The sequence below is a fragment of the Grammomys surdaster genome, unplaced genomic scaffold (assembly GCF_004785775.1).
Source record: "Grammomys surdaster isolate TR1022 unplaced genomic scaffold, NIH_TR_1.0 191, whole genome shotgun sequence".
NCBI lineage: Eukaryota > Metazoa > Chordata > Mammalia > Rodentia > Muridae > Grammomys > Grammomys surdaster.
Window position 1 is genome coordinate 1,461,941 of NW_021604636.1, and position 14,412 is coordinate 1,476,352.

Below are 14,412 nucleotides of genomic sequence, written 5' to 3' on the forward strand. Positions count from 1 at the left end.
GGACCTCTTCTTCCCCTCTTCTAGGAAGGTGGGGTGGGAAGTGGGCCGTCTTATATTGACTTAAGCCATATCTGGAAAGCAGCATAAAAGTCCATGTGCACTGCAGCACAAGGAAGGTGTAGCACATAGAGGATGTCTGGGGAGCCTCTTTCCGACTCAAGAGTCCTCTCCCTCTGGAACTTCACCTTCACATTCATCCTAACCAATGTTGTAAGGTTAAGCAGTTCTTTTTAGATTTCTAGATACATAGTATATGTGTTACAAATTGTTTGCTATTTCATTTGGTGCTGCATTTTAATCTATATCCCATGGTTTAGAATTTCAGGGATGTATCCTTGGACTTTTTCCTGGTTTACACAAAATCTACCATCTTGTTTGTAGGATGTGTCCTCTTTGTTAGTGTAAATGACACTGCAGCCTTCTAGGTTTATAAATGTCTATGTTCTCACCTTGATGATAATGGACCTGAACCTGTAAGTCAGGCCCAATTAAATATTGTCCTTATAAAGAGTAGTAGCCTTGGCCATGGTGTCTGTTCACAGCAATGGAAATTCTAACTAAGACATGAGGGCTGTTCTTTCCACTTGGATAAGACTCTCTCATGGCAGGGCACAGGACACCAAATGCAAACATGGTAGCTGGAGCAGCCAGCTGAGAGCATCTTCAAATGCAGAAATGAAGCACAGAAAGTGAACTAGAAGTGGAGTGACATTAAACCTCTCAGCACCAAGTGATGTACTTCTTCTAGCAAGGCCACCACTTCTAAACACCCCCAACCAGTGCCCCCAGCTAGCTACCAAGAGTTCAAATATTCAAGCCTATGGGACAGAATTCTCATTGAAACACAGCCTTGAAACCCATTTTAATGGTGTTATAAATAAAACCTTTTTAAAAGGAAAATAAAGGTAGATTCTTAGTCCTGCTAGTAATAATGGGGACCTGCTGTCATCCTTTATATTTTCCCTGGTTTGCTGTGTCCAACTTTTGTCCTGACTAACATATGGGTCTGTTCTTCAAGTAACCACAAAAGAAGCTAGCTGGAGCAAGTAGGAACAGAGCAAGGTTCATGAACAGTTGAACAGCCAGAGTGTAACTACTTGTATTCTGGGTCCTGTTGGGGCTCCGGCTCTGAGTGCTGAAGCCTCACAGGCGTTGCTTCCCTTATTAGGTGACACTGAGGCAGCTTACAACAACCTGCAGCATTGCCTGGAGCACAGCCCCTCCTATGCAGAGGCTCACCTCCTGATGGCTCAGGTGTACCTGTCCCAAGACAAAGTCAAGCTGTGTTCTCAGTCGCTTGAACTGTGTCTGAGCTACAATTTTAATGTAAGTATTCCAGATTAGGATTCCAGGCTAAGACGTACTACTGACCTTGAACTTTTAATGAAGGTGTATGTGTTCAATTATTTTACATGTGAATTGAAATGCTTTGGAAGAAATTATTTTAATAGAATTTTGATACAACAAGAAATAGGAGGAAAAAATCAGATGTATTTGATATAGATGAAAATTTGTGTGAATTGCCCCAACACAACCATCACAATATCAAATTTCGTAGACAGAGGGTGTCTGTAATCATAGGTACTTAGGAGGATGGAGACTGGGAGCCTCAGACCAGCCTGGACAATATGGAAGCACATCAGAACACTTACACACACACAAACACACCAATTCAAAAATAAAATAAATGTATATGAGTTTGGTAATGAATTTTTTCAGGGAACAGTCTCTAGACTACTTATCTCTAAGCCTATTTTCTTTTCTATATAACTTGTAGAATAGCAGTTGTTATAATGAGAATTAAATGCAGCAATTACATATACAATAATTTTAGACCATGGAGAAATATACCAAATATTTTAAAGGATAAGATTGGTAAATGGTATTGCTTATTTTCTTCTTGGACCTTTCTTTCTCTCTCTTTTCTTTCCTTCTTCCCTTCTTTCTGTTCTTTTTTTTAGTGGCAGGCTGGTCTTTGTTTCATTTTGTAGACCAGCCTGTCAAGAAACAACAATCCTCCTGCCTCCACCTCCCAAGTGTTCGGAGTACACATGTTAAGAGCTCCACAACCTCCTAGAATTATTTTCCCATAGTCTCTTTTTAGATTCACTGTCAGAGAATACACAGTAATTTTGGAAACGAACATTATGTCGTCTAAAGCTCTAAAAACACTTGTTACTATCCAGGAAATTTTGGTTACTTTCTGTGAGCAGGAGCTGCTTTCAGCACTACTTTAGACTCATAGAAGGAAGCCTTAAGTCGATGACTCACCCAGAGTCTCAAGGGAAAATCATCAAATGAACTAGAGAAGTCAAGTTCTAAGAGTCCAGATTTGTCCCTGTGTTTTCTTAGGACAGTAGATGTCCAGATTGGAGGAACAGTCAGTGCTCCCCCCATGCCCTGTGCATCAGCTTCTGGGGGAGGAGTAAGGTGTGCGTGCTCTCTCGTCCTGCAGGTGCACAGCATCTAGCCCATGAAGAACTGGGGCTCCTTCATTCTTTGGTGGCTTCCATGACACCCCACTGAGGGGTGTCCCCTCTGGCTTATCTTCCTTTACTCATTCTAGTTTTTTCCCTGTTCCCTGTGTCCTGTTTACACCTGAAATACAGATGGAAGTTTCTTTATTCTGTGATTTGGGGTAGGATGAAAAGGAAAGGCCAGTGTTTACTGAAAACACCTTGAAAGTTAAAAGAGTAAAAATGAAAACTTTTTTTCTAGAAATCTAAGAGGCATATTTCTACTAGAGGAGCCTCAAATAAAGACATCCTTTTACTGAAAAATCAAATTTTATGATGTTTTGGTAGCCTATAAGAAAAAGAAAAAGAAAAAAAAAACAGTTGTTCTACCTATTTGACATTCAAGAAAGAAGAGGCTGCATTGACAGTTTCCCTGAATGTCAAGAGTTAATATGATTAGGCTTTCAACTGTATACTTCATTGAGATGTATACTGTTTCAGTCTGATTAGTTTCAGTATGTGAGGTTTTTTATTATTATTTGGAAATCCTTTAATGAAATTTTAATTTAAAATTATGACTATGAAGTGAAAAAAATAAGAGATCAGGAACATGCTTTGCGGATATGCTCACAAATGAGCTATACTCCAGAACTTAATATCCTATTTGAGTGGTTATAAATTCTGGTTTTCATTGTGTGCTCGCCAAAGAACTGTTGCTAATTTATTTCTCAGGTGAGAGACTACCCATTATATCATTTAATCAAAGCTCAGTCACAAAAGAAAATGGGAGAAATAGCAGAAGCAATTAAGACTCTGCACATGGCAATGAACTTGCCAGGAATGAGGAGAAGCAGAGCCTCCTCGAAGTCAAAGCACAGAATTGAGGTGGATGCGAGCCATCGCTTATCCATCTTTCTGGAGTTGGTGGAGGTTCACCGCTTAAATGATGAGCAGGTACGTTAACTCAGATTGGGGCCTCGTCATGTGTATGTGCGTGTTTGTACTAATTCCCTACTCTTTGGTGTAACATGAAATATAGATACGTATTTCTAGCTGAATCATTTTCTACATATATGTATGTAATATAGAGAGGTCCCTTGACCAACTGTCAAAATTTATCAACTTATTTTTCCTTACTTTTTACTAAAACATGTGTATTCTGCAAATGCCTGAAAGTTAAATGTTTGCTCCTGAATAACTTTCTCAGTGTGCCTATGTTGGCCACCATGAAATGCAGTCATCTAATTTATGATTCTGTTCCAGAATAATAGCAGGGACTCTTTTATTCTGGTTGTACAATTAAAAACAAAAAGCCCAAAAACAGACAAATAAGCAAAAAACAGCCATTTAATTAATATTTATAGTCTCACCTGATTTTAGTCTCTATACATTTGCAGACTTTTCATAAAAATGTATCAGTTTATTTTTAAATACCATGAATGTACTGACATGTATTTTTAGTCTCTGTGTTTGAATAGGTAAGTCTCTTCTTCGGGTAATTCGTTGCCTATTTGAACAGTCCTTCATTTTTTCTCATTACAGCATGAGGCAGCAAAGGTTTTACAGGATGCCATCCATGAGTTTTCTGGAACTTGTGAAGAATTACGTGTCACAATTGCTAATGCAGACCTGGCTCTGGCCCAAGGAGATACAGAGCGTGCATTAAGTATGCTTCGAAATGTCACGACCGAACAGCCTTATTTTATAGAGGCCAAAGAAAAAATGGCAGATATTTATCTGAAGCATAGGAAAGAGAAGATGTTGTATATCACTTGTTACAGGTGAGCAGGTCCTTGCATCCCACACGTCCCTCCTGAAATGAACCTGCAAGCTTGCTTTCTATACCTGTCATGGAAGCCACAAATTCATTACAGATCTTTGTCTGGAGATGATCTCTTCCTTCTGCCTAGAACCACTCTCATCAAGGGGTTTAACCTAAAACAGAACTAGAGTGGCTTCAGTGCTAGCCGGGTAGTTTCTCAGATCTCATCAAATGCTCATTTTAGATATGATCTAAATATGAAATTTAGATTTGTTTGGGGCAAGGAAAAACAAGAGTTAGATGTAGTATGATAACAACGTTATACAGCAGTGATCCAGGGGATAGACAGGCATATTTAATACGTGGCGTTATCTGCTGAGGAAGAGGAAAATATAAGTTAATATGCTACAGCCTCCAAGGTGTGGATTCACCTTTTCTTTTGTGAGTGAGCATAGCTTTAATAGCTTTGTCAAACAGAGGTTGTAAAGGTACTGGGACACACGAGCATACATGCTGCTATTCTTCAGCACAGACGAAAACAGTAATTACACAGACACACTCGGCATGTGGCCGAGTGTGAATAGACTAAGTCAGCCCTTGCTCATCAAGTATCATCGAATGTTCCAACCAAGAACTTTGCTTGGATTCTTGGTAAGTATTGAGTATTCAGAGAAGCCAGCATCTTCTGTTGGTGGTGGAGGAGCTTAAGTGCTGGAGGTATGTTTCTGCACTATTTTTAAGGGAGCCCAGTATGGTGGTTTGTAGCACTAAGCAGCCTGAGGCAAGAGGATTGCTGTGAAAGCATTGGAGAAGAGCCTGCCTTATGCAAAAGTTTCAGGCCAGTGAGACTTTGTAGTCGGATTCTGTCTCCCAAAAGCAAAACAAGGGCTGTGGTGGTGCACGGCCTTAACCCCAGCACTTCAGAAGGCAGAGGCAGGCAGATCTCTGGTTTCAAGGCCAGCCTTGTCTACAGAGTGAGTTCCAGGACAGCCAGGACTATACAGAGAAACCCTGTCTCAAACAAAACAAAACAAAAACAAAAAACAAAAAAAAAAAAACAAAGAAAAAAAACAGAAAAACAAACAAAACCAAAAACGGTTCAGTTTCTTTTGGATGTGCTGTGATGTAATAATGAGTGCATGGTGTGTTTCTCACGAATCTAATACACTAGCTATAGACATGCGTTCTCGGCAACATGTGTAAAGATGAAATAATAACTACCATTATCATAGAGGTTTCAAGCAGTTAAATAAGATATATTTAATGCTCTACAACAGCCCAACACGGGGTTGTAAACTTGTAGCACATTGGACAGTGGAGCTGCAAATAAACGAGCAGCAGACCCTGAAGCAAAAGACCTGGTATTTTTAAGATAATTCATCATCTAATTTTTACCTTAAAGGTGAGAGCTCGGCTTGTACTAGAAGGTCAGTACAATCTGTTCCTCCTGTTAAGGAGTCCTGGAACATGAGAGTTTGTATGTTTGCTGTCCCCCTTTACTCCGCTCCATACACGTCACAAAATGGAAAGAGTGAAGGAAAAGTGTATTTCAGTTTATAACTGTATGCATGCACAGCATGTGCTTTTAACAAGGTTACATGGCTGGCTGTATCCTGAGGGCCACTGTATTCTTGAGTTTAATGAACTAACATCTTACTGGTTGTAAATGTTGCCTATTTTCAGTATACTGAGTAGTACTGCTCTAATTCCAGAGAAATTGCTGAAAGAATGCCCAGCCCCCGGTCTTTCCTGCTCCTCGGCGATGCATACATGAACATTCAAGAGGTAAAATTTCTAACTCCACAGAACTCAGAGTGTAAAAAAAAATCAAAATTATAGAACTCTGCAATAAGTGTAACTGACTGTCAAAAGTAATTTGGTTTTTTCATCATGTTTAATATTTGAATTCTGATAGTGGCAAATAAGCAGTTAGCTTCTGTAATATTTTTAAAATCTTGATTTAATTCAATGATTGTCTTATATCCAATAGAGATGGTCCTAGAAGAATGTTGGGGTCTCCTCTAAACAGGAAGGTGGAGAGGGATTTATTGACTGTTATAATGACTGCCAAGAGTGATCATTGTGGGTCTGGTTACAGTGAGGAATAGCTGGCCAATGTTCAGTCATCTATCTGGAATTGTATGCTTTTATATTGTTTGATATATACTTTCTTAAAACAAAGTATTCCAAAGAGGGAGGGGCTTAATTGTGGCAGTGTTGCTCTTTAATATGTTATCTTAAGCTGTTTGTTCAAGTCTGTCATTTGTGTCTTGACAACGTTAGCCTGAAGAAGCCATCGTGGCCTATGAGCAAGCATTGAACCAGAACCCAAAAGATGGAACGCTGGCGAGAAAGATTGGGAAAGCACTTGTCAAAACTCACAATTACTCAAAGGTAAGTGCTTCACAGTGTATGATACACCTATTGAGCCAGGCTGATGGAGACCTGCTCTAGAGAAGTCGGCAGCAGCCACCTCCACGTCTTTGGTGATTTTAAGCTCCACATTTGTGTGAACAAACTGGTATTTGTGTCAAGTCAGATTTTCCTGGTGACTCACTTCCTCCAGTGCTGCACTCTATGGAGATTGTTTTGATGCTAACTTTATTTTAAGTTTCTTATATTTCAGTCTTTGCAACCAGATAATGGCCATAAAGTCACTAATATGCTGTATAATACACAGTATAATGTAGCCTAGTCATTTTCCTTTCTGCTCTAGCAGCTTGGTCAAGCTGTGTGCTTAGACGTTGTTCTGTTGTTGTTTCTAGTAGGGATAAAAGATTTTCCTTGACTGTGTACTCTTTTGCCATTCCTGGTCATTGTTAAGTTTATGTGCACCAACTAGGAAAGCAGATGCATTTGAGAAGGCTTACTTACCTTAGGATAATCTCTAGAGAAATATTTTTGCCATTATCCCTTTACTGTTTAAAAAAAGATGCTAGTTGCTATGTGATCTATGGTTCCCTAAGAAAAGTGACATACTTGACTGGCAGCAGGGATACATGCCTAAAATGCTTAATATATTTTCTCTAGTTATAGATGTGCCTTATGTCTTAGCCGTGTGAAGTTTCTGTGTTTTTTTAGACCTAACTGACATGGCCTTTGTTTAGGCAATCACCTATTATGAAGCTGCTCTGAAAAGTGGACAGCAGAATTGCCTTTGCTATGACCTGGCCGAACTCCTACTGAGACTGAAGTTGTACGAGAAAGCAGAGAAAGTTCTCCAGCATTCTCTAGCTCATGAGCCTGGTATGCAAGTCTTTCTGATTGTAAAAAACATTACTTGATAAATCTGACCTATTTATTTTTATAATATACAATTGTATATTGATTTTCTCGATATTTTTGCATGGAGTTGGCTGTATGAATTCATGTGTATTTTCTTCTCTTAGAACTTAGTTCTACAAAATGGGTGGGCTTTAAACCTAATAACGGATTTAATAAATAGTCCATTGTGTTATAAAAGAAAAAAATTATAAAATTCCTAAAATGATATAAATAAGTTATATAGTAATCACAGTTACTGATATTTAAGCACATCAACACTTGTATAATCTTTATCTTCTAAAAAATATTACATTTTTTAAAAAAGAACTCAAGCATCTTGAGAGGCTGCAGAGTTACTCCATGGTAAAGCATTTCCTTGAAGACCTAGGTTTGGGTCCCCAGCTTTAAGAAGCCTGGCACACTATGTACCTTTCCTCTCAAAGATAGAGTAACCGAAACAGGACTCCCGTTTGATCTTGGCCAGATACTCTGACCAAGTTATTCAGTTCCAGAGTCAGTGAGACCCTATCTCAATGGTTAGGGTGATCTGATATTGGCTATGCCCTCTATATCATACACACATTCACACACAACAGATTTCAGGCATTATAAAAGTATAATAATGCACAAATCAGCTATTGTTCCATAAATTCTGTTTACTCTCTTATTACATTCCATACAGGTAGAATGTGATTAAATATATATTTTCTATGTATTTATTTGTGTTTTGTACAAATGTGATCATTGTGGTTTTCCTGTTTAACAAAATGTATTCAGCTCAGTATTCAAAATGTTTTCTCCATATAGAATGTAAGGAAATATATGCTGATATCTGTAGTATCTAACCAAATAGCATTAATGTTTTATAACTTGGAGTTTTTTAATTTTACTGGTATTATTGAGCATCTGTTTTACTTTGGCATATTAGTACCATAAACTACATGACAACTAATATCCTTAGATCTTAATCCTTGGTATTTACTTGGTTCTTAAGTTTATTCCATTGAGCTACTTTTGGATTTATAGTCTGTATTGGAAGTGCACACACATGCTTTGTGTAAGTGCTAAGGTCAGAGGACAGCTTGGGAAATATGATCCAGGATTGAACTCAGGTTGTCAGGCAGCATCTTTAACACTCAACCATCTTTCCCAATACTTGCTTAAATTTCTTAAGAATAAATTGCTGGGAAAACGTTTATGCATTTATATTTTTCCAATATTTCCACACTGTATTTTTACAAGTGTCCAGGGTTTATGTTTTAAGATTTTTTATGTTCAGTAAAATGTAGTGCTTACTTATTACTCATGTCAGAATTTAGAGATTGTTAAAGTAAGTGAAGGCTTCTCTTCCTCCCACACACAAGAAGAAACTCCATTTAATGCCTGAATACTTCCTAAGCTAGCATACTCCTGTCTCTGTTCTGATGCACACAGTTACTGTTAATGTTCTGGAATCCACAGACCCAACCAATCATGGCTCATAAATATTTCAAAGAAAAGCTGTTCTTCTTCTCATCATGTAGAGACATTTTTCTTGTCATTATTTCCTAGCTAGCACAGTAGAAGAGCTATTTGTGTAATATTACATTGTGTTGGGTGTTATTAGTTATCTAGCAATGGTTTAAAGGATGTCAGGGGACGTGTGTGTGTCACGTGCAAATACTACATCACCCACATAACAGACTTGCACACCCATGGATTTAGGTATTGGCTGGATGTCCTTGAAACCAATCGCCCAGGAAAAGGAGGAACAGCTGTGCACACTAGACTGTGTATGATAAGTTATACATAATGTGCACATATAGTTTATATATGTAAAATAGCTTATAGTGTATGTGTAATTCTGTAGTGATGAATCTTTTTCTTATAATTTCTTTCCTTATTTGCAAGTACAGCCCTCTATTTCAAACATATGCATGCTAGTGTGTGTTAATATTGCAGAATATTAGCATTAATTATGATTCGAAGAAAAATAAGAAAAATCAGATAAGATTTTGGTTTGTATACCTCTGTGTACTTACAAGAATTGAATATTGCTTCATTCTCTTGTCTTTTCTGCTTTGTGGGAAGGCTGATCCCACTCGAAGCTCAGACTGGCTTAGATTTCATGCTGGTTCTCCATTCTCAGCTGCCCAAATTCATGAGCCACCTTGCCTAAAAGTTTATACTTTCTTAAAGATAAAAATGCCCAGGCTGGGGAGATGGCTCAGCAGTTAAATGCTCACTGGCTGTTTTTCCAGAGGTTGTGAGTTCAGTTCGTAGCAGCCACATGGTGGTGGCTCACGGTGCTCTATAACGGGATCTGGTGCCTCTTCTGGCATGCTGATAGGGCACTTATACACAAAAATACATAAGCAAATAAATCTTAAAAACAAAACAAAAAGATAAAAATGCCCAAGTACTGTGTAGCAGTCCTTGTGAGAATAAAACATAAACCTGCTTTTAATATACACTTTGATGACTGAGGTCAGTTTTACTATTTATGGATCACAATCTACTTTTAATATGTCCCCTTTGCCCTTAATCCTTTGCCTGTTTTTCTAGATCGTCTTGCTGGAGCTGGTATTTCTTTACCAAATTTATTTATTGTGCCTTATCACATTGTATCCGACCATCTTCCTTCTTTGATTTCTAATTTACTATATTTGAAAAAGCTTTCCTAGTCAGTGTTTTAAAACTCTTTTAACATGTCACCTAGCCTTTTTATTTTTTAATTAAGAACTTTAAACCACATAGATGTTTTTTCATATCATCTTCAAAATGGATAGTCAATTTAAATTTAGTTGTTTTGTTCAAATGCCACCTTTATTTCTTATGAACACACACACACACGACTCTATAAGAAACTTAATTTAATTCCATTGATTTCCTTCTGCTACCAGCGTGTATGTTTCCATCTGTAGGAGGAGTCTACCCTACACTTTTTAACACTCCTAAGTGGTCTTAGTTTAGCTTTAATAAAGTTGACCATAAATCCTTCCAATTATGGATACATTGAGTGTGTGATTTCTTACTCATGCCAAACAGCATGCATGGGTCTGTCAGATCTAGCTAGTAAATACAAAAAGGCCTAAGATTGTAAGGGAAACAAGTTTGTATTTTATGTAAGTTTCCTGTGTTGTGTTTGTATAGGAAATGCTCACTGAATGTTTGCTGAATACAGTCTGAAGCATACGCATGCCTTCACATACATTTCCTCTGGCATTGCATTAACTAGTTTTAAACTGTCCCTGTGTTTTCCAGTCAGCAACCTACAGTTCACTTTCCTTCCTTCACTTCTACAGGTTTCCACAGCTAGTAAATACTAGTACCTGGCTTCTTACATAGGTCTTTAACTTACACTGGTGAAACCTAAGTTTCTGATGCACCCCCTCAGTGTAGTGTGTGTGGAACTGTTCTCTCATCCCTTACAGTTTTTCTCTCTTTTATAGTTGGTAAGAATCAACATCTTGGCTCCTGCATTGTCATTACGTTTAAACAGCTGATGGCTCAGTTCTGAATCTCTGTTCCTACTACTCCACTTCTACTTCCTCTCTCCCTTGTCTCTCCCGGATTAGGATGGAAGCTGGCCGGCCTGATTCCATCCTCAACTGCACACTCCTGCTTCAGCCTCTGAATCCAGAAGTGATCTGAAGCTTTTCAAATAAATCCAGCTACATCATTTTATAGCCCTGCCCACACTGACCCTCTCATTGGGCCAGAGCAAAGACAACGGCTACATGGGTATTCACACTGTCGCTGAAAACTTGTTACTTATGCCCACTTCACAGCTTTTCTTAATGTAAAGCAACGGTGACAAAATTGTTATTTTTGGAAATCTATTCATGCTAGACTGAGTTTTTGTTACCTAGATTTGTTAATTAAATTCATTAAAAAACAAAACACTACCTTTCAGGTTGAAATGTTAAACAAGTTATTAAGGCAGCAAGATAGGTCAGACAGTAAAAGTGCTTGATGCCAAGCCTAACACCCTGATGGTGAACTCCAGGCCCCACGTGAAAGAAGGAGAGAACCAACTCCTACAAGGAGTACTCTGACCGCCACAGGTCCAAGGTGAACATAGACGTTTGTAGCACAATATGGCCCGATTGTACACTCCATACATGGTGCAACAAACTTACTTTTTCCACATTTAGGGTCTGACATACCCCTTAAGTCACAAAGTATTCCGTACATCACTACATGCTTAAGATTGGATTATTTAACACAAGTTGGCTTATTTGAAGTTTTACCGTAAGCATGCTAGGTAGGTAGTATTGTTTGACAAGGGAAGCGGAGATTACATAGCAAGCTAAAGATGAGCCTAGACTAGAAACCAGGCCTGTTGGCATTGCAATCTGTGACATTCATGATGCTAATTTCTTAAATTTAAGCAATTTTGTTTGTAATTGTATGCAAGTGCTATTTTATTTTAATGGCTTCAACAAACAGACATTTTTACACACTTACAGTTTGCAATCTTGATATGAGTGATGGGATTACCTACTAATACATGTCTAAAAACAAATGCTGGTTACAGTTCAATACTCTACATTTTCTTAAAAGTCAATTACTATTGTAAGTCCTTCTTTTAAAAAAGGTTTGGCTATACTTTAACTGTCTAAATTTTAACTTATTCACTGTCAAAATCTTTTAAAGACCTTTGTTAATGTAAAGAAATATAGACATTTATGTAAGATGACATTATCCCCTTTGCATTCCATTCTTAGTAAATGAGTTGTCGGCTCTCATGGTGGATGGGCGGTCCCAGGTCCTTCTAGCAAAAGTCTATTCTAAAATGGAGAGGCCCGACGATGCGACTGCCGCACTACAGCAGGTACGGTGTGTACGCCTCTGGGCAGAGGGCGGGAGATACTCTCTGTTGACCCAATACCCACAGAGGATAGACCAAAACAAACAGTGATTCCATGCCTAAAGATGGTTAATACTGAGAACACATCAATTTTGAAACCATTGAAGCCTCAACACTTCCTTTATAGAAACTATCTTTTAATTCAATAACTTTGATAGATTTTACACTGATCATTTGAAAACTCCTCTTTTGTCAGTTTAGATGGTCATGTTTTTAAAAATAATTTTTTTAGTTGTCAAGTGCAATAACATCTTCTGAATGCCTGTATCTATTATAAAAAGGTATCGTTTGTAGTCTTGATATTTTTAGTTTTATTTGCCTTCCATTTTGATAATCACGCAAAGGTTTATTCTTATTAATATTATTAATGAATCACTCTCTTCCCTTTGCATTCCATGAATGCTTGCTTGCGTTTTAACTACATGATGCTACTCTATTAGAAATTTTTTTGAAAAGCAGTTTTCTAGTTAATTGTATGCACATATTTTAATGGCTAATAAATCGTTGCAGGCTTGAAAATGAAAACTGGACTGCTAGCCTTTGGGATGGCCAGATTTCGGGACCATGTCCTGACTTCTGCAGTTGCACTGTGCCGGTGTCATACTTTGACTGACCCAATCCTTTGAGATTTGTTGGCATTTGCTTCTATTCTCTATGACACTGAGTTTGAGAACTAGTTTCTGTGGACATTGGTGCTGGGTTTCTGGCATTATGGAGCGGTCAGCATATGCCAGTGCCACTGTGGCATGTCAGTTGACTTTGTAGGGATGGTACATGCCATGGCTCACATGTGACAGTCAGATGACTGTAGAGTGAGTTTTAGTTTTACCTTCTGTACCTCTGTCAGTATCAGCCTGACAGAGTTGCTAGGCAAGTACCTTTACCCAGGTCGCCATCTCTCTGCCTGATTCTGGTTTCCTTGTGGTTCTTGTTTGCACAGAATATGTTTTTACTTTCAATGTCCATTTCCTTATAATGAGGATCTGAAGGCCAACACTGAGTACTTTTTATGTGCTCTGACAATTTTTTTTCTGTTAATCTGTTCATTGGGACATTTAATTTATTACTAAGTCTAGTAGCACAAGTTTGTAATCCGAAAGTTCAAGGCCTGCTTGGGATACAGAGCAAGATGAAGTCCAGCCCCAAGAACCTACTGAGATGTTCTTTCAAAATGAAAACTAAAGAGCCAGCTGAGTGCATGTAGTTCTTACAAAGTGGCTGTTTCATTAGCTTGTACGCAGTGTAATTGTAGATTATATTTGAACTTCTGTCTACCATCTTACAACTTGGTTTCATTTTGAAATTTTAAAACGTCGTGTTCTCTTTTCTTGACTTTTGTTTGCTTTATATTCAGTTCGTTTTCCTCCGTGCTCTGTTATCCATGCCTTGGTTCAGTGTTCTGTGAGTGCTGTGTAAACTGTGCTGTGCTCCCTCAGCTTACCCTTCTCCTTGACTCCAGCTCTCCCTTTCCCATCCTGGTTCTCATCCCTTTCAAACTGGCTGCTGAAAGTTTATTTATAGTTAACACTACACAGTTCATTTCCCTCTGAAGCCAAACAAAAAGTCCTTTGTCCAAGTAGGTAATTATATAATAACTCCGCATGTTATGTAAGCATTGCTATGTATTCATGTTTTCTACCACCTGTACTTTTATTTAATAGTTTCTTTCATGCTCAACCTACTGTCCACTTCTTCTAATCTCTAATTATTTCGTAGTTAAATTTATTTATCTATGTGTATGTGTGTGTGCCTGTGTATATATGTACCATGAGCATGCAGAAGTCACACATGAAGGCTAGAGGAAGACATTTGGTCCCCTGGAGTTCGAGTCATAGGCAGCTGTGAGTCACCTGATGCATACGGTAGGAACTGAACCCAGGTGCTCTGCAAAAAGAGCAAGTGCCCTTAACCATTGAGCCTTCTCTCCAGCCCCTGATTTCTAGATATCTGAATATATAGTGTTTAGATATCTAAAGTACATTATTGTATATTACAGAAATATCATTAGAAGAGGTTCAAATTTTGCAAAACCCATCATCTCCAGTGAGCATTCGTTTGCCTGTATCACCTGATATAAT

The 14,412-nt window shown here is 38.2% G+C and overlaps 1 protein-coding gene across 2 annotated transcripts in view; it reads left to right on the forward strand.

Moving 5' to 3' along the window:
* Ttc21b (tetratricopeptide repeat domain 21B) overlaps positions 1-14,412 on the forward strand; it is a 68,132-nt gene that overhangs the window by 23,227 nt on the left and 30,493 nt on the right. For both annotated transcript variants that reach the window (XM_028769272.1, XM_028769274.1), the window contains exons 13-19: positions 1,169-1,326; positions 3,189-3,410; positions 3,999-4,237; positions 5,931-6,003; positions 6,502-6,612; positions 7,326-7,464; positions 12,192-12,298. In XM_028769272.1, coding sequence (XP_028625105.1) covers positions 1,169-1,326; positions 3,189-3,410; positions 3,999-4,237; positions 5,931-6,003; positions 6,502-6,612; positions 7,326-7,464; positions 12,192-12,298 — 1,049 coding nt within the window. The remainder of the gene's footprint in view (positions 1-1,168; positions 1,327-3,188; positions 3,411-3,998; positions 4,238-5,930; positions 6,004-6,501; positions 6,613-7,325; positions 7,465-12,191; positions 12,299-14,412) is intronic.